The sequence below is a fragment of the Sphaeramia orbicularis genome, chromosome 14, assembly GCF_902148855.1.
Source record: "Sphaeramia orbicularis chromosome 14, fSphaOr1.1, whole genome shotgun sequence".
In the NCBI taxonomy this organism is placed as follows: domain Eukaryota; kingdom Metazoa; phylum Chordata; class Actinopteri; order Kurtiformes; family Apogonidae; genus Sphaeramia; species Sphaeramia orbicularis.
The window spans coordinates 3,866,524-3,891,529 of record NC_043970.1 but is presented as its reverse complement, the minus strand read 5'-3'; the positions used below and the strand labels follow the sequence as shown (position 1 = coordinate 3,891,529).

The 25,006-nt window shown below is 39.5% G+C and overlaps 1 protein-coding gene across 1 annotated transcript in view; it reads left to right on the top strand.

The window, feature by feature from the left end:
• st6gal1 (ST6 beta-galactosamide alpha-2,6-sialyltranferase 1) overlaps positions 1-19,702 on the top strand; it is a 60,137-nt gene extending 40,435 nt beyond the window's left edge. The window contains exons 6-10 of the mRNA XM_030154203.1: positions 821-918; positions 12,616-12,717; positions 14,367-14,541; positions 15,894-17,482; positions 18,114-19,702. Coding sequence (XP_030010063.1) covers positions 821-918; positions 12,616-12,717; positions 14,367-14,541; positions 15,894-16,165 — 647 coding nt within the window. The 3' untranslated portion in view covers positions 16,166-17,482; positions 18,114-19,702. The remainder of the gene's footprint in view (positions 1-820; positions 919-12,615; positions 12,718-14,366; positions 14,542-15,893; positions 17,483-18,113) is intronic.
• The last annotated feature ends 5,304 nt before the right edge of the window (positions 19,703-25,006 follow it).

Below are 25,006 nucleotides of genomic sequence, written 5' to 3'. Positions count from 1 at the left end.
ACCAACCCTTCGGTTATTGGACGACCCGCTCTACCAACTGAGCCATGGCCGCCCCCAATGTTGGAGGAGTTTAGTCATAGAAGCTACTGATGACTCCTCCTGTGACTGGACCCAAATCATCCCCTAGTTTATCTAGAAGTACTAAAATGGTATTGTGGGTAGGACATACAGCTATATTATTTTTTCTTCCATCATTCTATAAATGTTGACATGATCAGAACAGATTGGTTCTGTGCGTTGCCTTTGGTTGGGCCTATGCCCCGCCTCCTCGCCACAACAACTGCAACCAGTTTTGGCTGAAGCTGTGTCAGTTAAAACCTGCCTACATATAGACTCAGAATCAATCACTGCAATCAGTTTCAGGTTTGGTCAATTACATTCTGCAAACTAAATAAATATTTGCATCTACTCCTAATAATTTTGCGTGTTCTGGCAGAAACACCCATATTGCATATTCATCAAGACAAACACGTTAAATGGGTTGTGCGAGCTGTTTTGTCCATTTGAGACACAACCCTCGGTGTGTCCTGTTAGTAGAAAGACTTCAACGTGTTTTTGCGTGTGTAGTCAAGTTGTGCACATTTTTACACATGCAGACCTTTAGTAAATCAGGCCCTTGGTCAGAATAATGTTTGTCTTGGTTTGACTGAACTACCCAAAAGGACAGTAACTTAGTTAAATCTAGTTTACAATGATCTTTAATTTAAAATTCAACATGAATCCCTGACAAGTCAGGGTATCAGTGAGCAGAAGGGGTAAAGTGTTGTGCAGTGTTGTGCGGGTATTATTAAGCTCCACTTACTTTTCACTTAAATCATAGATTCACATGATGCTGTGATGCGGTTTAACGCTGCACCAACAGGCAGCTATGAGAAAGATGTCGGCAGTAAAACGACCATCCGTCTCATCAACTCACAGGTCAGTACATATATTTATGCATTTTATGTTGGGGCAAATCCATGTGTTCATAACCCCCATATGCCCCTACAGGCTTGCACTGTAGGCACTAGGCATTTTGGGTAAACACTTAATCCTGCTCTTACTTCCATTATTTAACACAGCTGTGAATTGTGAAACATTTAAATGGTCTTCGATTGCAGTCACTTAAGATTTTTTGTCTAACCAGATTTGCTCCTCACAGATGATGGCTCACCACTATCCGTCCAGTTTTTGATGGTGCACTGGACGTTTTAACCCAATTTTAGCAGTTTCAGAAATCTCATCAGTGGCTTTCTTTGCTTTTCATGCAGCCCAACAAAGAAACAAGAAGCTACTCATTGCATTAGTTGGGGTTAATGAACTTGTTGCAGTGGAAAAATATTAATTGCTGCAGTAATTATACAATGGAAGGATCTGAAATATTGGCTTATATAAATCCATAAGGGGACTTACATTTGGCCAGGCTCTATATATCCTAAGTAAATAATGATGAATGTTTTTACACATTTCAGAATTTTAAAAAAAGTATTTTATGTTACTACATTAAAACATGAAGATTCACTCACTGCAAAGATGAAAATGAAATCATAGATTTGTTTTGTGAAAGGTGCTTTATTGTGCTGGTAGCTATAGAAATGTAATATAAATCAAGGAATATAAAATGTTTATAGTCTATATTTTTGGAATTGTGTTTTGGTTACAGTCTTATGTTGTTTTGGTCCCTTTTTTTCAACTCTTTAACAGTGCCAATAACAGTAGAGCTCCCTGGTTTCTATGGTAACTATTTGATAGTCACATTTCTATTCTCATCCTCATGTGTGCACACTTTTCAAGAATGACAAAAAGTGTGTAATTGTTACTGATTTATACAACTTTACACAGTCTTTAGATTTTTCCACATAATCTTTCAGTCAGATTCAGACTGAGTCCAGTAGCTCGAGATAACCACCTAAATATTGTGTAGGCGGTACAATGAGTACAATGAAAAAAATACAGTCACGCAACAGCAGTGAATTGCAAAAATAAACTATTTTAATGATTTCACTGTTATTTAAATTAAAATTATATAATATGCAGCTTTACATGATTTTATAAAGATTCAACAGGGCTGAATTTGAGTAGAGATGAAGATGTTTTCTCAGTTTTCAGGCTGGACTGTAGTCTTCATACTCCTCTAGAGCTGTGTTTTGTTTTGGTTTTTTTTACTGCTGGTGGGTGTTTTCAGATGCAGAACTTTACTGTGAGAACAATGCAGCCAAATGTAACAAGAGGACAAAAATTACCAGCATTTATTTATAATGGAAACCGAATATTCAAGCAGTGAGGCAGCTTTTTCACTAACTGTACTACTTGCATAGTACATTTAGGAAGACAGGAAGTTAGAAATCAGTCTGTATGTTTAGAATAACGTCTTTTAATATTAGATCAGTGACTTTTTTATCCTTAAAATAAGAAGTTTCTCTGTAGAGTGTTAAAGCAGTGTATGACGTTGGTCACCATGTCATAGCCTAAGTATCATGAATCCGTTAGTCTTTCCGTGATTACACACCTGAATCACTTCCCTCATGGTAAACAGCTTTGAAGTTGACTCCATCACAAGTAGTCCGTTTGTTTACATACCAAACCGATAGGTCACTCGGGCCTTTTCAGAAATGTTATTGCGAAGTGCATTGTGGGAATGGGAATACCATGCAGCCACAGTATGGCCGCAGCAGCAACAAACACGGAAATGGCTTCATTGCTTCTTGCTGCTGCGGCTGCGTGGAATTCCAAAAAGGCCTGAGTGAAGGTTTGGTTTCAGTTTCGGTTTGGTATGTAAACAAACAGACTGCTTGTGATGGAGTCAACTTCAAAGTTGTTCAGAGGGAGGGAAGTGATTCAGGTGCATAATCATGGAATGACTAACACATTCATGATACTTAGGCTGTGACATGGTTATGAACATCATATGCTACTTTAACACAAATGAGAAACTTTATTTTAAGGATAAAAAAGTCATGATCTAAAGTTAAAAGATGTGATTCTAAACATATATAGCTGATTTATAACTTCCTGTCTTCCTAAATGTACTATTCAAGTAGCACTTGGGTTTTACAGATTTGATGAAATATTGGTGACAAACGTCATACACAGCTTTAAAGATGTTAAAGTTAAAAGAGAAATGGGACTATTTCAAGTCTGTTTGTGATTTTAAGATTTCAATTATGATTTGAGAACAATATTTAATCTCCACACACTCTAATGTTGTCCTTAAAAGCACTTTAATGGAACACAGATAATGACATGGGTATCTGCATTTAGATGTGATGCCTTTAAGCCTTTATTTAATTACCACTAGCTGCATGTCTAGCTTTAAAACACTTCTCAGTAAAGTTTATTTTCCTGCAGGGTTGTCTGGCTGCTCCAGACACTTTTTAAGATGAAAACTTTTATTGTTTTAAGGCAGAAATGCCATGAATTAAAAAAAAAACCCACACACCTCCCTTTCACAGTTTCCTCCTCAGTCTGTGACTTTCTTGACAAAAAGTTAGGGATGCACTTCCCACACCTGCAAACAGTTATGTGAAAAATAGTTGGAGAGAATAAATCAGTTCCTTGAAGCTGCTCATAATTCTTTGTCCCAGTGGTGCAGGTTATCAGGTAGCCACCATATGACCTGATGACTGCTTGTTCTCTTATAATCTACCATTGTGTTATTGCACCGTAAGAGAGGCATTTGAGGTGAGACAGACAGAAAAACAACAGCTTTTGTGGACACTGGATGAAAAAGTGGAAACATCATGTCAACTGTGGAGAGTAAATGGTTTGTCTTATGTCTTACCTGGGTCAAGCACAGGATGTCGTTATCCGATTACCAACCACATTCTGCTTTTAAACTCAGACAAAAGTCAGGTCATTGTGTTTGGCCCAAAGAAGGCTAGGGATGCAGTGTCCAGTGAAGTAGTCACCGTGGATGGTGTTACCTTGGAACTCAAAACCACAATGAGCAATCCAGGTGTAAATTTTCAATCAGGAATTATCATTTAACTCACACATTTAACAAATTGCTAGAACTGCCTTTTTTCATCCGCGTAATGTTGCTAAAATCAGGCATATTTTAACACAGAATGATGCAGAAAAATTAATCTATGCATTTATTACATCCAGATGAGATTAGTGTAATTCACTTTTCTCAGGCTGTCGTAAAAAGTCTTTAAAGACCCTTCAGCTAATCCAGAATGCTGCTGCCCGTGTACTCACTAGAACCGGTATCAGAGACCATATTTGTCCTGTGTTGGCTTCTCTGCCCTGGCTTCCTGTAAAAGCTAAAATAGACTTTAACCCTTTCATGCATGAATTATGAGAACCTTAGTTGAGTTTTTTTCCTGAGTGTTTTTATTCCTCTTTAGGCATGAAAAAAACAATGCAATGAAAAATTGTTTATGAACCTATTTGTCATGGAGTTACAAAAATGTCCACTCAGCTGAACACCAATTTTTGAACCAAAAAATATGTATTTAAAACCCATCATCAGAAAGTGATAAACTGTGTGAAAACTATGAAATAAAAACATTTTTCATGCAGCTAATCTGATGTTTTTTCACATTTTAACATACTCTAATGCTGGTTATTACTAACTTCATGCAGACAATATGCAAAAAAAACATTTTTGATTAAGAAAACTGTAGATTACAGTCTAATAACAATTAGCAATTGATTTAACACGTTACAGTAATGGTATAAATTACAATGTATTATGGGAAGATGCATAAGTGTCCACTGTGTTGGCTGATATGGAAGTAAAAACAACAAAACCCATGAATATATAAGAGAAGAGGTGGAGAATAACTGTCCACTGTAGTGACCAGTATGTATGAAAGGGTTAAAATACTCCTCCTCACTTCCAAAGCCCTTCATGTCCAGGCGCCTACTTATCTGATAGAGCTTTTAGTTCCTTACAGCCATCTAGAGCACTATGCTGTCAACATGCAGGTGCACTGGTGGTCCCGAGAATCTCCAAAAGTAGAACAGGAGCTACAGCCTTCAGCTATCAAACTCCTCAATTGTGGAGCCACCTCCCTGCCTCGGTCTGGGAGGAAACACCATCTCTGTGTTTAAGAGTAGACTTAAAACCTTCCTTTTGATGAAGCTTATAGTTAGGGCGGCTCAGGCTGCTCTTAGTTCTGCTGCTATAGGCTTAGACAGCTGGGAGACTCATCTGGATACACTGAGCTCTTCTCTGGTCCTCCTCCTGTCTGACCCCCCCCCCCCTTCTCCTCTGTTCATGCCCCAGCAAATACATGTTACTGACTAGACTTTTTCCCTGGAGTCTCTGTGATTTATCGCCTCACAGGTTTTCCCTGGATCATCTCTGGACCTCCTCTCTCCTCCTCTTCTTTTCTCCTCCTCTGTCATCATTGTTCATTTATCCAAATAGTTGTCATAATGTTTGATTTGATTTGATTTCACTTATTTATTCATTTTGAACATGCAAAGAAACAAAATAAAACAAAACAAAGCAAATTAAGACAAAAACAAAATAACATTTAAATGGACAGAATCTATCTTCAGCACATACAAGTTTGAATATTGCATGGTCAAAAAGGAGTTGGAAGAAGTATGAACTTGTTTAATTCAACCCCTCAAGTGCTTTTACACATTTATCACTAACTTAATACAAGAATCGAACAATACTATTTTCCTAATTTTAGCATCAAACCACAACAAATACATAATGCAGTAACTGAATTATACACAACAAAATGTTCATGGCAGTACAGTCATACAAATGTTTATTATAAAGTTACTGTACATCGATGGTAGAGGTTTCTATTATTGGTACTAACCGCTGCAGTCGTAGTATATCCACTGTTAATACTTGTATGTAGTAGTTGTAGTAGTATCAACAGTTATGGGTATTTGTACTAGTTGTTGGTAGTAATACTACCAACAGCGGTTGTAGTTTATGACAGTTATAGTTCAGTTTGCTGTGCCAACATGTGTCTCCCCCTGTCTCCCCCCTCTCTCAGTCTCTCTCTGTCTCTGTTTCTCTCTGTCTCTTTCTCTTCCTCTAACCCTTTCTCCTTATCCCCAACTGGTCAAGGCAGATGACCATCCTCTAAGAGCTCCCCCCTTCTCTGCTCGAGATTTTTGCCGTTAAAAGGAAGTTTTTGGATGGATTGTCGGAGGATTCTGTTGGTGTCTGTGAATTGGCTTAAGAGTCTGGTCCGACCGTGTCATGAGATAAATTTTGTTATGTTGTGGCGCTATGTCAGTCAAATGTGAGTGACTGATTGATCATAACAAGATGGTGGTGTGCAGTAGTGCAACGCCTTCTCAGCTCCCGGTAACAAGTTTGTGTTTTAATAATAATGGATTGGATTTATGTAGCGCCTTTCTAGACACCCAAAGCGCTTTACATTATTGACCCATTATTCATTCGCTCTCACATTCTCCCTCTGGTGGTGGTAAACTACATCTGTAGCCACAGCTGCCCTGGGGTAGACTGACAGAAGCGTGGCTGCCATTTTGCGCCTACGGCCCCTCTGACCACCACCAAACATTCATACACCAGTGTGGGTGGCACTGGAGGCAAGGAGGGTGAAGTGTCTTGCCCAAGGACACAACGGACTGACTAGGACAGAGCGGGATTCGAACCGCCAACCCTTCGGTTATTGGACGACCCGCTCTACCAACTGAGCCATGGCCACCCCGTTTTATGATCAAATACAGTGCAGAGGAACTTTTAACCCTGGTTAACCCTACTACTGAAATCCACCAAGATCTGAAAGCTGCACTGGGCAGACTGGGGCTCCTGAGGATAACTCACTGCATGTAAAATCAAACCAACAGAGGAGAATCAGGAAGCGGTGCGCATGGAGGGAGATGTGAGCTGGCCTCCTAGCTAGGCTAAAGGCTAACAACAGATCCATTTTCCCCCGTCACTTCTTGGCCAATGTGCACACGAAGGACAATAAGATGGACTTGTTGCAACGCCGGATTAACACCTACACAGACACTGGGGTGCTGATAATGGGGGTGAACATGACAAATTCATGGGGCCCAGTATTTGTGGGGGGCCCATAGAGCAGTGGCGGGAGCCCAGTGGATATAGAAGCTGTGAAAATGTCATGTAAGACCCGCTGCATAAAATAGGTGTAGAAGTTGGGAGGCAAATGTTTAAGGCATGTTAGGTGTTGTTTTCGTTTTCACGGATTCATAAGTGATGTTGTTTATGGCTCGCACCCCCACATTCACCCCCCGCAATCTGACTAATTGAGAAGATAGTCAATTTCTGTAGGCTCCAACTGCGATTATGCTTTCATGGGGCCCATAATTAGTAGCAGCGCCCCTGCACAGACATGAGGAACTGCTGTGCGTTTATGTTTGAGACAACATGCTGGACTCTGCATACCAGCTTGATGGGCTGCTTTTTTTTTACAGATCCGCCCGCAACCACCTGTTGGGAAAAACGTGGTAGGCTGGGAGGTGGCGTCTGCTACATCAACAGTAGCTGGAGCACAAACTGCTCCAAAGAACAGAGCCACTGTTCTGAGGTAGCGGAGTATCTGACACGGAAATGCCAGCCACATTATTTGCTGTGAGAGTATACAGTACTGTTCGTAGTAGCTGTTTACATCCCCCCGGGTGCTAATGCTAGTGAAGTACTAGCACATCATGATGCGTCAGAACAAGCACCTGGAGATTTTTCTTGTGGTTGCGTGAGATTTTAATTATGTAGTCCTCATGGATACCTTGCAGACATTCTATAAGCATGTCACCATAGCAACCAGGAGGAACAGCACTCTTGACCAGGTGTACACTAAAAGACGGGACTCGTACAGAACGGTGTTCCACCCACATCTTGGCTTTTCTGATCATGACTTCATCGTGCTGGTTCCTTCTCATCTTCCGGTGCTCAAAGCTTATAAGCCCACACAGAAAACCATCACTGTGTGGTAGGGCATTATCTGAAAAGTCGGTTTGTCAATGCATCGACGTCTGTGGCACAAGTCGACGTTACTGTGGAGGAGTCGACTACTAGTGTGTTATTCTCTCTCTCTCCCTTCCATCACCCGACAGTGTGTGAGCCTTCATTCAGCCCATGTTGATACTCTCATCTTTATACATGAAAACATGAAGCACAGTGAGCGGTAGTGATGTGCAGACCTGGGTCGGGTTGGTGCGGGTCCAAAAAATGTCACTTTATGTGCGGGGTGGGTCAAAAAATTCCACAAAGCAGGTTAAAAAAAAAAACACCCGCGCATCACTAGTGCGAGGCCAAGACTGACAGAAGAAGACGGCTCAGAGTAGGAACTAAAGTGACTGTGATCTAGAAAAACTCTGGTCTCAGTAATGTTCAGTGAACCATGGAAGCACCACCAATACTGAATAATCATTTGGACCGCCAGTGTGTTTGGATTATTCTGTTCATTTATTTTATGAAGACAATGCGCTCTTTTCTCTAACATTCTGTGTGTCTTCTCTGCCGCTGTCTGAACCTTTTCCCACTTTATGTTGTCCACTTAAATTTAAAAGAAAATTCCAGGTGTTAACCTATGTTTAGTTTTGGTTAAATGTCTGAGAAGGACTGTTGATGCTTGTGTCTTAGTTTTTTATTCTGCTCTTTACTGTACAGGGTGTCCCATAAGTCTCCATACATAGGAGACATAATACATACCATACATATATGGTTCTAACATGTATTTCTTTCTATTTCTTCTTTATAGTTCTTCAGCAGTGGAGGACATGCAATGAAATGTGTTCCCGACAAAAGGGCAGTCCTATAGAGCATATTATATAAATAAAAATGGTTTATGTCAAGAAACGTTTATTTTTCCTATGTATGGAGACTTATGGGACACCCTGTAGATTGTTAATGTTTCAGTGAACGTTAGCACAAGTTGCTCATTGTTGAACTTTCGTGTGTCCGTGTTGTTCTTCCACTGTCAACATGATGACGTCATCACATGACAAGTTGACTCAACTTTGACTTTATTGACAACTAAGTCAACCTGAAAAAATCTGAAGTCACTAATGCCCCACTGCACAGGTGTCAAACTCCGGTCCTCGAGGGCCGGTATCCTGCTTGTTTTAGATATTTCCCTCTTCTGGCACACCTGGTTCAATTAATGATCAGGTCATCAACATGCTCTGCAGAAGCCTGATAACGATGGAATGGCTTCCAGGTGTGATTGAAGAGGGAAATATCTAAAACATGCAGGATACCAGCCCTCGAGGACCGGACTTTGACACCCCTGCCCTACTGTGTGGCCCACTGATGCTGTCCTCATCCTCCAAGACTGTTTTAAATGCATGAACTGGCAGGTCTTTAGAGAAACAGCAGCAGTTGGTTGTATGGTGGACTCGGAGGAAAATGTATCATCTGTCACCACCTTCATCAGTACGTGTACCAATGATGTTACCACCACCAGGACCATCACTATCCATCCCAATCAGAAGCCCCGGCTAAACAGCGAGGTTCGTTCCCTTCTGAAGGCGGGGGATTCTGCGTATAGGCTGGGAGACGTACTGTACCTGCGCTGAGGGCAGCAAGGAAGGAGCTGGAGGCTGGAATCAAAAGAGATAAAAATACAAGAACACTGACCCCCGTAGCATGTGGAAGGGCATCAAGACTGTTACAGGTTACAACAGGACAGGTGCGACATGCCCCCAGGACCACCTTTTACGAGCGGTTTGAGGCCTCCAACACCACCCCCAGTACCAGGCTCACTCTTCCACCTGATGAGTTGCCACTTAAGGTGGCTGTTGACGATGTGAGGAAGTCCTTGCTGAGAATAAACCCATATAAGGCAGTTAGTCAGGATAACATCTGAGGTCGGGTCCTGAAAGGCTGTGCACATGTGCTCACTGATGCCCTGTTCCTAAAAAACCCACATTGACAGGCATGAAGGGTTATTGTCCTGTAGCTCTTACTCCAATAATCATGAACTGTTTTGAGCTTCTGGTCATGGCCCACATAAAGAACAGTGTGAACATCTACACAGACCACCACCAGTATGCCTACAGACAGAACTGGTCGACATCTGATGCCATCTCTTTTGTCCTTCATACAGCTCTTTCCCATCTGGAGTCCAGAGGTTCCTATATCAGACTGCTTTTTTTGGATTTTTGTGCTGCCTTTACCACTATCATCCCACAGACTTTGATCAACAAACTTCAGCTGCTTGGAAGAAAACCTTCCCTCTGTAACTGTATACTGGATTTTCTGTCTAACAAACCACAGACTGTTAAGATCCATGATGTCACATCTACCTCTGTCATGCTCAACTTTGGCTCCCCTCAGGGCTGTGTTTTGAGCCCCCTGTTGTACACCCTCCTCACTTATGACTGCTCTGTCATTCATCCTAGCAGCCATATTATGGAGTTTGCCCGAGACACGATCGTTTTTGGACTAATTTCTTGAGTACAGACAGGAGGTGGTAATACTGGAAGAATGGTGCAGGGGAAACAGCCTGCATGTCGATGTAGCGAAGACTATGGAGGTAATTATGGATTTTGGGAAAGGTGATCACACAGACACCCTGTTCTTTACATTGGAGGAGCAGCAGTGGAAGTGGTCTCCTGCTTCAAATACTTGAAGTTGCACATCTTGTATGATCTCACCTGGACATACCACACCGCCTGCATCAAGAAGAAGACCCACCAATGCCTCTACTTTTTGAGGAAGCTGAAACATGCTGGCCTCACACACCCATCCTGACTGTTTTCTACAGATGTGTGGAGGAGAGCGTCCTAACATCCTGTATCACAGTCTGGTATGAGAACTGCTCTGCTGCGGACAGGAGGACTTTGCAGAGGGTGGTTAAGGCAGCGCAGACAATCACCAACTGTTGCCTCCCTTCCATCGAGGACATTTCCATCAGCAGGTGCAGGAACGGTGCTCCCTGCATTATGAGAGACCCCACCCACTGTGCAAATGGACTGTTTGCCCTCCTCCCCTCTGGCGGGAGGCTGAGGAGCCTTAAATCCAGGACTACAAGGTTGAAATGCATCTTCTATCCAGACGCTGTGGGACCGCTGAACTCCCTACCCTCCCTACCTCAAATAAATCACTGAACTGCGCTTCATGTCACACATGCATTGCACTTTATTTTGCTTGGCTTCTTTGTCTTCTGAACGGTGAATATGTTTTATGTGTGTTTTACTTATGTATGTGTTTTTATTTGTATGTTTTAGATATTTTACTATTTTTATCCTATTTCTTATCGTACTGCTGGGACCTGAGTACACATTTCGTTCTTTCATGTGCTACATTCAATGAATGACTATAAATGAACCTTGAATCTTGAAATTACTTAGAATAATAGATGATAATGTCAAGTCAAAAGACCAAACATAAAGACAGATGATGTGATGCTGTGTTATGCTGCTATGGAAAATTAGCTCGTCTCTACTAAGAGAAGAAAAAAAAGCAAACAAACAGAAGCTTTAGTTCAAGGTACTTGTGTAGTGTGGCTCAGCTGGTAGAATGCATTGTCCAGTAACCACAGGGTTGATGGTTTGAATCCCGCTCTGTCCTGGTCATGTGATTGGCAGCCACGCTTCCGTCAGCCTGCCCAGGGCATCTGTGGCTACAGGTGTAACTTACCACCACCTGTGTATGAGTGCTTTGAAAAGCACTATAGAAATCCAATCCATTATCATTAGTACAGTTTGGAAGACAGGAAGTTATAAATCAGCTTTACGTTTCATGTAACATTGATGTGTCTTGATAACTATGGTATGAAATTCTAGAACTATACATGTTATCAATACGGTGCCACCTATGATATTTACTTTGGTGATTCTATGTCTCTGTATTAAATGTGATCATCAGGTCAGGTCTTCATTTAATCTCTTAGGTCAGGGGTATTCAAATCCAAATCCAGTTCTAAAGGGCCGATATCCTACATGTTTTAGATATTTCCCTCTTCCATCACACCTGGAAACTGTTACATCATTTTCAGGCTTCTGCAGAGCATGATGATGAGCTGATCATTAATTGAATCAGGTGTGCTGGAAGAGGGAAATAACTAAAACATGCAGGATAGCGGCCCCCGAGGACTGGATATGAATACCTCTGCCTTAGACTGCTGCTTATCTGAGAATGGAATTCAATCATCCAGTCTAGTCTGCCTATCACTGATGGATTTAATTGTATATTTCTGTTCGTTTTAAGTCTTTTTTACTTGATAAACAAAAGCTTGGCTGAACAGATGTAACATAAATGAACAAAGTGGAAATAGTCCATCAGGTTTTAGACATGGCACAGGAGACGATTGTTGTGATTGTACAAAGTAAATGCAAAGAATTGTGACAAGGCAATTGTATTGTATAATAAATAATAATTGGCACAGTCCCAAATGTAATGTAATGTTTCATTGGAGTTCTTTGGTATTTCAAATAATTTGTTCTGTCTCATTTTTACCTTTACCACATGCCTCTGCAGCAGTCTAAACATGTCAAAGCAGGATCAATGATTATAACAAATAATAAGCACAGAGTCTTTGCTATACATTATTTAGCAACAGTATATTGCATATGAATAAAACAGCTGCAAAAAATCACAAATCCCAACTTCAGCCCAAATTGTATGCGCATCTTTAGCAGGGCCATTATCACCTTAAGTCTTCCTGCACAGATGTGACTATCCTCCCTTCTTCAACTCTTGCATGTTTTGTGTCTGTCTTTTAGGTGATGGCGTCTGATGACCATCGTTTTCTGTCCAGTTCTCTGTACAGCTCAGGCATCCTGGTGGCCTGGGACCCTGCCCCCTTCTCTGCTGACCTGTCACAGGTGACCACCTTAACAAATTCTACTTGGAAATTTGTAGATGACAAACTCCAGCTGAAATGACTGTGTCTTTTTTAAAGCCTCTTTTTTCACTTTTTCACTGATACTAATGGATATGTAGGTATAACATCAGTGGACTGGCCCTTTAATAAAAGCTTTCACTATCACTATAGATCTGATGTCTCAGCAGGACCTGGAAAAACTAGTCCATGCATTCATCTTTTTTTTGTTGATTTATTTCGAATATGGAAATGATCCAAGCTTCCTGATTGCTACTAATTGACTTCTTTGCACAACATAATATAGAAATTAAAATTCAAGGAACCATAAAATATTAATACACACAAAAAGAAAAAAAGTCATATTCGAAAAGGAGAGAGAAGAAGCATAGCTTATTAGCTTAGATCTTCAGTCGGCTTGATTATTACCTCCACCAGGAGGTATTGTGATCATTTTGCTTTGTGTGTTTGTGTGTGTGTTTGTTTGTTTGTTTGTTTGTTTGTTAGCAACTTTACGGGAAAACTATACAAACTATCTTTACCAAATCTTCCCCACAGATAGGCCTAGGCCCTGGGACCAACCCATTAAATTTTGGGCCAAGTAGGCCAAAGTTCAAGGTCACAGCAAGGTCACAACATCTACAATTTTCCTCTCTGTCATCATTGAGCAATTTTTGAAAATTCATAAAACATTCAAAATGACTCCGATTAGCCTCCAATTTGATTCACCCGTAGCTTAGAACAATATCTTGTATCTGCCACAAAATTGTCCACATCCACTGTGGAATGTGGACTCTGTGGGCATTTACATTTAACATTGAAAATCCCATTTATGACACATTTTTCATTATAACTCAACAAATATTGATTGGAATTTAATATAATTGGACATACACATGACTGGTACCAAGCTTCAACTTTTTCTGCTTGTATGGAACAACCTGGAAACTGTTTAATTTAAAAAGAAATAGTCAATCCACACATGCACACCATTTGGGGTGCTTGGTGGAGGTTTGCGTTCACTGAACACTTGTTTTAACAGTGTCTTTACAGGTCGACCTAAAAAATCCATTAGACAACTGCAGCTCATCCAGAACTCTGCTGCTAGAGTCCTCACTAAGACCAGAAAAGTGGACCACATTAGTCCAACTCTGAGGTCCTTCCACTGGCTGCCTGTCTGTCAGAGGACAGACTTTAAAGTTCTGTTGCTGGTCTATAAAGCTCTGAATGGTTTAGGACCAAAATACATCAGTGACCTCCTGACCCAGTATGAACCCCCCAGACCCCTCAGGCCATCTGGATCCGGTCTGTTGTCAGTTCCCAGAGTCAGAACCAGACGTCTGGAACAAACTCCCAGAAAACCTCAGATCAGCTGAAACACTCAGTTTATTTAAATCCAGGTTAAAGACCCACCTGTTCTCAGCTGCATTTGAATAGAGTTTTTATTCATCAGTTCAGATCTGCACTGTTTCTTTTAAGCTAAAAGTTTTTATCTGTTTTATCTGTTTGTTTTTTTCTCATGCCTTTACTTTTTATTGCTTCCCTGCTGTAATGCTTTTAATGTTTTATGTAAAGCACTTTGAATTGTCCTGTACATGAAATGTGCTATATAAATAAACCTGCCTCGCCTATAATGTGTAACCCCTTGTGCAGTGGTACAACAGGACAGATTACCCCATCTTCACCCAGTACCAGAGGTACAGAAGGCTTCATCCCCTGCAGCCTTTCTACATCCTGCACCCACGCTTTCTGTGGCAAGTGTGGCAACGAATTCAGGACAACATGGCTGAACCCATCCAGAAGAACCCACCCTCCTCTGGACTGCTCGGTATGTCCAACACTGGTCATTTGTCTGTTTAAACTAGAAATCGAAATCTAAAAATCTACATGAAGTCTGGCAGAAACGCCTGTCTCGCATATTCAAGGCAAACACGCTAAATGGGTTGCGTGAGCTGTTTTGCCCATTTGAAAGATGCAACCCTTGGTGCGTTCTGTTAGTAAATAAGCTTCAACGGGTTTTTGCGCACGTAGTCAAGTTTGCACATGTTTTTACACGTGCAGACCTTCAGTAACTCAGGCCCATAGAGTAGCACATTTTGTATCCTTCGTACTTTAGTCAAGAGCAGAAAATCTGGGTAGGGAACACTAGCTCAACGTGTCGTTCATGCCACAACCAACCAAACCTTTCATGCTTCAGACTCAACAATAGTGACACTGTTGTAATGACCTCAAAGATTTGTGTAGGCCTATGTTTTCATCACAGAAAATTGATCAGGAATCATTAAGTAATTAACAAAGAATCAGAACAACAAGCAAAAATAATGACAGTGGCCAATCTTTTCCTAGAACCAGCATGTACTCCAGTGTGCACAGCTGTAAATGTGGGACTCCACAGTCAGTGAATGTGATGACGGGATCTTCGTGGTCCTCTTAGCACACAGGTGTCAGACATGCAGCCCATGGGCCAAATCCGGCCAGCCAAAGGGTCCAATCCGGCCCTTGGGATGAATTTGTGAAATGCAAAAATTACGCTAAGATATTAACAATCCTTTTAGTTCAGGTTCCACATTCAGACTAATTCAATCTATAGTGGGTCAGAACCAGTAAAATACTGTCATAATAACATAGAAATAATTACAACTCCAAATTTTTTCCCTTTATAAATGTCAATATTTTCATGTATTTACACTAAAACAAAGTATAATTTTGCAAAAAATGTGAATAACCTGAACAAATATGAACAACCTGAAATGTCTTAAGAGAAGTAAGTACAATTTTAACAAGATTCTGCTGTTACTAAATGTTTTGTGTGTTTGTAGATCCACTGTGATCTGTAAGTTCTAATGTACATGTGGAAATGATAAACTGAGGCAGAATATTGTTAAAAATACACTTATTTTTTTCAGTTTGTTTGTGTCATTCACATTGTTTGAAAGGATAGTTTGTCGATGTAAACGTTTTCATAATGTAAATGTACTTTTTTCACTCTAAAACATAGAGAAAAGTTTGGAGTTGACATTATTTATATATTATTATGTTATTATTTTAGTGGTTCGGCCCACTGCAGATCAAATTTAGCTGAATGTGGAACTGAACTACAATGAGTTTGACAGCCCTGTCTTAGCAGAAGAAGAACACAAATACTCCATAGTCTAACCATGTGTTTGTCCTTTGTTTAAGGCACGGTCCTTATGATGTCACTTTGCGAGGTGGTTCACATTTACGAGTTCCTGCCGTCCCGTAGGAAGACGGAGCTTTGCCATTACTACCAGCGTTTCTATGACGCCGCCTGCACGCTCGGGGCCTACCACCCCCTGCTCTACGAGAAGAACCTGGTCAAACGCATGAACCAGGGGCCTGACCGCGACATCTACGTCCATGGACGCGTCAAGCTGCCTGGGCTCAGCATGATAAACTGTACCCAGGCCTCTGGAGGTGGCCCTGAGCACTGACTGCAGGGACCACAAAGGCCGGCAGTGAAGCAAAGCACACAAACACATACAAAGACACACACAGTATAAAGCAGAATGTGAACCCTGCATGAAGAACACACAACAAAAACTAAATGAGGACACACACATGAAAAGTTCATACTCACTGCCATACAAAAGCATAGCTGTGCCACTCACTATAAATATTACATGTTGTTACCACAGGCTATGGTAAATGTACCACACAAACACACACACACTGGATCCAATCAGCTGATAGACATGCCTGCTGTACACACATACATACATACATACATATCCTTAAAAGGACATTCCATGATATTAATTTCTTTACTAAATGAACCCAAATCATTACCGTTAAAGGACCATACTGTTGCTTTTTGAAGTAATAATTGGTGCCAAGCATTTTCTACAGAGCATACTGTGAAAAAATAGGATCTGCAGAAAAATTAGCATTCAAAGAAAACCCTGCGTAATATTTGGTTTAAATGTCCAGATGTTTTAAGACTGATAGTATGAGTTCTGTTTGGAATAACACTACAGAGAAGGAAAATTAACTTCTATGAAAGAAGAGTAAAAATCACACACACACACTATATATATATATATATATATATGCAGAAGAAAAAAATATGCAGAAGAAAAAAAAACATCCCTTCAAGCTGAAGAACGGCAACAGAATGCTCCACTTCTTCTGCTCTGTTTGTTACAGTTAGGTGTTAATGTGACCTGTAGCAAAACCCTCTGACAGCACTGTGCAGCCTCGAAAACCATTTAATTCACATTTTTTATTGGAAACACATCTATTGTTGACAAATCTCTGTGCTTCTTATTGTTAATAAGTCACTTTAAAATCTATTTTGGTTTTTAATTGAAATTTTCTGAATTATCACCAGCTTTATCTTTTAAGCCAATGTTTTTTATGTCAACTTGAGAGACTGTTTCCTTGAAACTATGGCAAAAAATGTTTGAAAAAATTATAAATTTAGATGTTGTATGTCCCGAACATTAAATAATAAAAAAAAAACAACAGTATGGTCATTCAGATGGTTCTACATGCACGCTAACAAAAGCCATCACAGGAGAATGAACTAGTGTGTTCCCTTACTTTACAGACCATGGAAAAACAAGGCCTGTAACCTTTCAAATCTGTGTTTATACTGTAATGTATTAGCTGTTCCATTTACATTTTTAGCATACTTTCTGTTTTGGCATGCTAAATCCCTGTTTGACTGCCAATACCATGATACTATTATTAGAGCGAGGACCAATCTGATTCAGTGCTTTTCATCAACATTGGTTGAAATTGGACTCTAGGTCACAGGTGTCAAACATGCGGCCCGTGGGCCAAATCCGGCCCACGAAAGGGTCCAGTCTGGCCCACGGGATGAATTTGTGAAATGCAAAAATTAACAATTAACAATCAATGGTGTCAAAATCCTTTTATTTCAGGTTTCACAAACAGACACATACAGTCCAATTAGATTTTAAGTGAGTCAGACCAGGAAAATATTATCACCTTATTACCTAGAAATAATGACAACCCCAAATTTTCTCTTTCAAATGTTTACATTACCAAACTATACGTTTACAAAAAATGTGAATAACCTGAACAAATATGAACAAACAGAAATGTCCTAAGAAAAGTAAATGCAATTTTACCAATATTCTGCCTGTTACTCAATGTTTTGTGCAATTGTAATGCACATGTGTAAATGATAAACTGATAAACCGAGGCATAATATTCTTAAAATTGCACTTGTTTTTCTTAATACAATTCAAGTTGTTCATGTTACTCAGGTTTTTAAGGAAACTTTGTAGATGTAAACCTGATCATAATGTAATTTTACTTTTTTCACTGTTATTATTTTACTGGTCTGGCCCACTTGAGATCAAATTGGGCTGAATGTGGAACTGAACTAACATGACTTTGACAGCCCTGCTCTAGGTCTTTTATAACTGAATTCAGTGGAAGTCAATGTTCAATGTTCAGTGCAAGAAATGTTTCGTCAATGTAGCACAATGTGCAACAACACTAATGCAGTTCTCAATTTTCTAAGCTCCAATCCATTTTTTTAGAAAGTCAAAATGCTGTTCAAGTTTTAAAATTATTTTGCTGAAAGTAATGGCTCCTATTCCACATGGGGAAAGGGATAAAGATGTCAGAAAAGCCCATCATTTATATACATATATGTACTGTAAAATGACAATACAGCTGCTTTGCTTTGGTTTTCACATCAGGTTAAGTGGCTTAAGTTTGGATTTTGTCTAGTTTTTAGGGTTTGGAAAAGACTTCTCCAGGCAGCTGGCAGTGTAGACTGGCACTCTTAAAACTAGCAGTGTGTTCTGCTCCAAACTGCATTTGGTGTGATTTCAATCCTCACTTTATTAAGAGTGAGAGCACAGTGACTTCATCAGTAGCATTGCACTTAGTTGCATGACAGAGTGACAGAAATAGCCGCATACAGAATGAAAATGGAGAAGCAAGTGTCAAGTGTCACATTCTTCGTTCTCATGTCCACAGAGGAACACTGAATGAACACTGTCCACCTTTTGTCACTTTGGAAAAAGTTGGAGAAATGGTTTGGTGGTGTTAAATAGTGTCCACATGATCTGAAAAAGCCGGCGAGTCACAGTAGAGACAGATGTGATTCACCATTTGGACAAAACAAGAGGTAAAGCTCTTCGTATTGAGGAAACTGTACAACAGCTGTGTGGTTTTTAAAGGTTTCCTGGACAGAGGGCGGGGCTTTCTTTGTGTTGGGCTGCGCTATGCATGACTCAGTACATCTAATGCACAGACACATGAAACTGAGGTCTGTCCCCTCCTCTTTTCTTGACTCTTGAGATTTCCCAAAATGCAGGTGTGTTTCTTTCTGAAACCCTTGAGTGTTATACAGAGACGCAGCTGCCCTCGTCATGATCACTGACCCTGCATGACTGCCCGTCCACTGCCTCCACAGAACTGTACCATGGCCTCCTCACACATGCATCTGCACACGTCTTCAAACATAGAAGAAAATACTGCCCGTGGGTGAGTCCTAACCTCGTATCTATCTTACCAGTGATCCAACAAAGTGTCAGTCCAGTAAAATACCTAAAGTAAACCAACAGCCAGCAGGTTATTTTGTATCCACATTATCCAACCTGTAGCAACCTATTCCTAATAATCTTTTTATAATTCTTATATCTTGTATATATTACAGCAGTAATGCCCAGGAAGGCTGCCTTTAGTGAGATTGTGAGACTCAGCAATGCAAAGCACGACTAACTAAACTGTTTTCTGGATTTGCTGCTACAAAATTAACCAAGATTTGAAGTAGTTTCATGTTAAGGTATGTGCCGGATACTTCCTACCGTGACCTGGCTGATTCCAAATGCCCACCCTCCACACTTACGAACTAAGCCCTCAGGGATTTCAGTCTTATGTCATTAAGTGTGTGAGGGTAATGACCTGCTGGGATTGTGTGCGTTCTATGAGTTATTACACGAACCCTCACCTGTTTTTATAGGATTCTATAAGTCTAAGGGCTTCAGTGCAGCAGCTGGATTTGTTTGTGAACATTTCGTGTCTCATATAAGACTTCCTCACATCGTATTGACTGGAGAGGAGTTTGCCCCGAGTAGAAAATTAAAAATGTCAAATGTTTGAAGGTTGTCATATTACAGTGTCAGTAAGCAGGATTTGAGCGTCAGCACACCTGTCACCATTTTGGTGTCTACACTATCTTGAAGAGAATATATAAACTATAATAGGCCATAAAAGACACAGAATGACAACCATCGATTAAAGGTCTGAGCTTTTGGATTCAGCCATGGAACACATGACATTTTATAGCTTTGACAAATATAATCCAATGGTGTGTTTCACTTATTTATTCTTTAGAGTGGCTTGTGTTTGCTTTAAGCTCTCTCTTTCCCTAATTAGGATGCACCGATACCACTTTTTTCCAGACCGAGTACGATTACTTACATTTGAGTACTTGCCGATACCGAGTACCGATACAAGTACTTAATAATCCCATTCCAGTTCTTAGTTCCTTTTGTAAATGTGCTTTATTGTCGTTGTCATTAGTCTGACTGGAACAAAGTGCTGCTACTGACATTTAATGTGTCGGAATGAGCATTTCTCAATTAATCCACCAGGGGGTGCCGCCCTGAATTAACCATACTGGACAAATACCACGAAGAACAGTTTTTTTGAGAAGAAGAAAAAGAAAGTCAGTAATAACAAACATGGAGACGACAGAGGGAACACTAATGTGATACTCATATTGCAGTGTTTTCACTGGTAAGGTTTAAAAGCGAAGCTTCAGCAGGAAGAGAAAAGAGAAATGAGTGATAAGTTTCATTTTCACTTCCACTGGCGGCAATCCGCACCACTCCGTACTCCCGCTGGTATTCTCCATCTGGGTACGCATCCACCAGCACCTGGAAAACAGATGGAATGTACGCAGAGGACGGACAGAATGCTGCGTCCGTATCTGTCTGTGTCTGTAACGTTACTGTCAGTCAGCGTTACTTTTATCACCGTCATTTATTTGGTTAAATCTCCACACTCTTCACACTCACACACATTATTCCTCCTCCTCGTACCTGCTGCACTGAACTGGGAATGTCACACAGCCGTAAGTGGTATCGGTGCATTTGTATCGGATATCTTTTACGAGTACGAGTACACACACTGAGTATCGGAGCTGATGCCGATACTCGTATCGGTATCGGAGCATCCCTAGTTGTAATAGTAATGTAGCATCAATAAACTCAACAAAGTTTTTTCCAGAAGAAAAACAAGCCGTTTATTAGTACAACCCCCCACTTCACTCAAGAAGTTTCTTTTTCATGTAGTTTTTGTAGAATGAATGAGATAAATGAGAAAAGTAAATGAGATGTAGGATGTTGAATATGAGAAGCAGGGAATTGAATCTGTAATTACAACCTTTAAATTGTGTTTATCATTATTTTTCAGGAATATTAAGTTTCCAATTACAACCTCAACAAACCAGTATCACTGTATTTTTTAGTTTCACTACTTTTACATTTTAAAACTCAGATTGAACTAAACCTGATCCATTTCACCAGAGGGAAATGGGAAAAGTCACACCTTGTGCAGCTGTTGTTCATCATCTCATTAAGAGCAGCCTGGAGGGCATGACTGCTTTTATTCTAGTAATGCATGTGTAACATATGGAATGTTTTCTCCAAAGTAGTGTAGCAGCAAGGAGGAACCAGATTAAACAGCATACCAGATGGTAGGAACACAGATGCATCTTTTGTACCATCAGATTATTTCACTCTATATTTTTATTTTTTTTCTGTATCACCACATGTGAGCATTTGCATGCAAACACAGACAGTTCAGACATCGTGATTCACATTGGATGGATGAAGACCATTCATTTAAGAGTAATTTTCATCAAACAGAAGAGGTAGTCTCATTTCATGGAAGGAGGGAGGAGTAAAAACCTACTCTGGGCATGTTTCTCATCTCACCCTGAGCTGAATGAATCCATGGATTGTTTATAACAACATCATTCATGTTGTTCTTTTGCAAACGCCTGGAGGCAAACACTTTAAATAATTGATGTCAATGCATTTTAGAAGTAAACAAGGAGAACTATTTCTCCCTATGCAGTTGCACTCCCGTCCCAACTCCTGCTCATTTAATTTTCAGTTGTGTGAAACATTTTTTTTGCTCGTTAGCCTACCGATGCACTTTTCCCTCTGCTTTGCCTTCAGACTCTTGGGTTTCCAAGGGGAATGATTGTTAAGCTGTAAACTATGGTTTGATGAGATTAATTGTATTTTTCTTTAGTGGTGTGTATTGGTACAAACAGCCTTTAATGAGAATTTTATATTGAAAATGAGTGTTGTTGTTGTTGGGTTTTTTTTTTGGTCTTTTTATTGTTTTGAAGAAGACACTGAATTTCTTCAAACATCACAAGTGATCATTCCTTGAATAAGTCTGCCTGTGCATTGTTTTTAAGAAGGTTAATCATTTATTAATGTTATTGAGTAGTTTTATTTACTGCCTGGTAATAATTTATCACATCTTAATTGGTTCTGGATTCTTAATGCAGACAAATCTGAACAATCAGAAGATAATCAAATGGACTCTAAAGGCACAAAAATGTATATTTTTTTTTCCCCTTGTGCCAATGAAAATACTTGAGAATCTAATGTAACCTGAAATTCTGACCTTTAAGTCAGAGGTAATTATTGCATAACTTTAAGAAAACACGTGTAAAATAGGCTCCATTTATAACATCACTGCCTGCGTAATACACATTCCATCCGCATGGAGCATAACAGACACTCTAAGCGCTTCTGTGGTTTACTTTTGGACATAAATTGCGTAAATGCGGAACTCAATCATCTGCTTCTTTTATTCATTCTGATATCCAGAATGTTTTATGAGCAAGTTTTTGTAGGAGTTTCAGCGTCTATTAGCTGTCAGTGATCTGTTTCCATGATGTTTTGCTTATTTTTCAGGTTGTTGTTTATGTATGTGTGTGAGTGAGTGAGAGAGCAGGAAGTTGTGACAATAATGTGGAGTAAAACACCTCTGGATGCTGGAATTACCAAGAAAATACTGTACATGTATTTAAAACTGAGGTCAATAAAGACATTACTGACAACAACAGGCTCTGGAAATCATTCTTTAAGGAATGCTTCACCATTTCTGAAGTCCATTATGACTGCTACTACTTGTGAGTTTTTTTTAGATTATTGACAATGGAAGTACAGCCTCTTTTTCACCAACATTTTCAGGAACGTCTACTTCCTGGAATGTATCTACCAGGGTAAAAGAATTTCTGGTAATCTGTGTGATTTGTATTTCTGCCGCACCTCAGAGTTCAAGAAAATGTCGTCAACTCAGGCTGATGATGTACTGAGTGGTAAAAGAAACTGCACTACACCTCCAGTCCAGTAGGTGGCAGTAAGAAGGATAGATAGATAGATAGATAGATAGATAGATAGATAGATAGATAGATAGATAGATAGATAGATAGATAGATAGATAGATAGATAGATAGATAGATAGATAGATAGATAGATAGATAGATAGATAGATAGATAGATAGATAGATAGATAGATAGATAGATAGATAGATAGATAGATAGGGGCTCATGACCCCATTTTAATGTAACAAATTTCTGGTGACCCCAGACATTCAAAACCGACACTTTTTTTTTTTTTGCTAATTTTTTTTTTTTTTTTTTTGATCATGTCATAGTTTGGTATACTATGTTGCAAATAAACATTAATTTTAGAGGATAGGTACTGTATATAATGTATATTATTATGGCCGGAGGCAGTAAATCCAGGTGTAGATTACTGCATAAAGGGAGGATTTTATTTTCCTTGGTCAGGATATGTACAGTCAGTCCAGCTGTGATTTACAAGGCTGACAATTAATACTGAACAAACAAGAACTCAAACTATGAATTATGAAAGAGCTGCAGCATCTGAAACTGACCACAATGAACATTTGACAGATAAACAGAACCACAGTGCTTCAGTTTCAGACTCAGTTTGTCATGTCTTTTATGTATTGGGATTGTCTCAACTGTATCAACTCACCATATTTTTTTATTAGAGAGTTGTTGTTGTTGTTTTTTTAATAATTACTAGAAATTTCAGGTGACCCCATTTGAATTCCAGGCAACCCCATGTGGGGTCCCGACCCCAAGGTTGAAAAACACTGATCTAATGTAACAAAAAAAAAAAAAATCTGTACATTCAGATGTCCACAGGTGCCTACGTGTTTTTAAGACACTGGTGCAACATCAACAATATGAGACACATAAGAATTACAGTTTGTTTTATCTTTCAGCAAACACACATAAAGCATATAATAAATATTTTAAAAAGCGCCCACTATAAAAACAATTGTAGAAAACTTAGAATATAATGGTAAATGGACTGTACCTGTTTTCATGGTGTCCAAAGCGCTTTACAAAGCCTCACATTCACTCATACACCAGTGGGCAGCTGCCGACGTGCAGGGCACTGCCAGGCCCTACTGCAGTGGTTTTCAACCTTGGGGTCGGGATGGGGTCGCCTGAAATTTCTAGTAATTGATAAAAATAAAAACTTACTTATGAAAAATATATGGTGAGTTGAGAGAGACGATCACCATCCATAATCCATAACTGTGTTCAAACCAGCCCCTAGTGTTTTTCATGTGCACGATTTATCTGGTAATTACAGTGAAGTAAGTTGGCTAAAATGATTTTAAGGCTATTTTTAACATGAAATAAAATCGTTTTCCTCCATAAGTATTTCAGGAATCAAGTATATTTGGTATTAGTACTTTATATACTATTAGCACAAACACTATGAACTACGTTTACTGTGTACTTTTGGAGTAATCATACTTCAAAATCCCTTCCATGCTGCAAAAGTGTTTTCATCTGAAATAATGTTAAAGACTAAATTCAATAATGAATAAAATTAATTTTTCCAATACGTACCTTATGAATTTGGTATTTTTGGTATTAGTACTTCATATAATATTAGCACAAACACTATAAACTACTTTTACTGTGTACTTTTGGAGTAATCATACTTCAAAATTCCTTCCGGGCTACTTTTGGAGTAAATGAATTTTATTTTAATAATTTTATTCAATTTTATTCTACATGATCAGTCAATTAAACATAGGAAAATACATGATTTACACTGAAAAAACACAAAATACAGAGGATAATATGAGAATAAATGGTGATAAATCACTTGAGAAAAGTTAAATATGGAGAAAAAAATATTTTGGAACTGCCACAATGGTAGCCCTGGGTCTTTATGGGTTAACAACATTGTGCAAATACATATTTGTA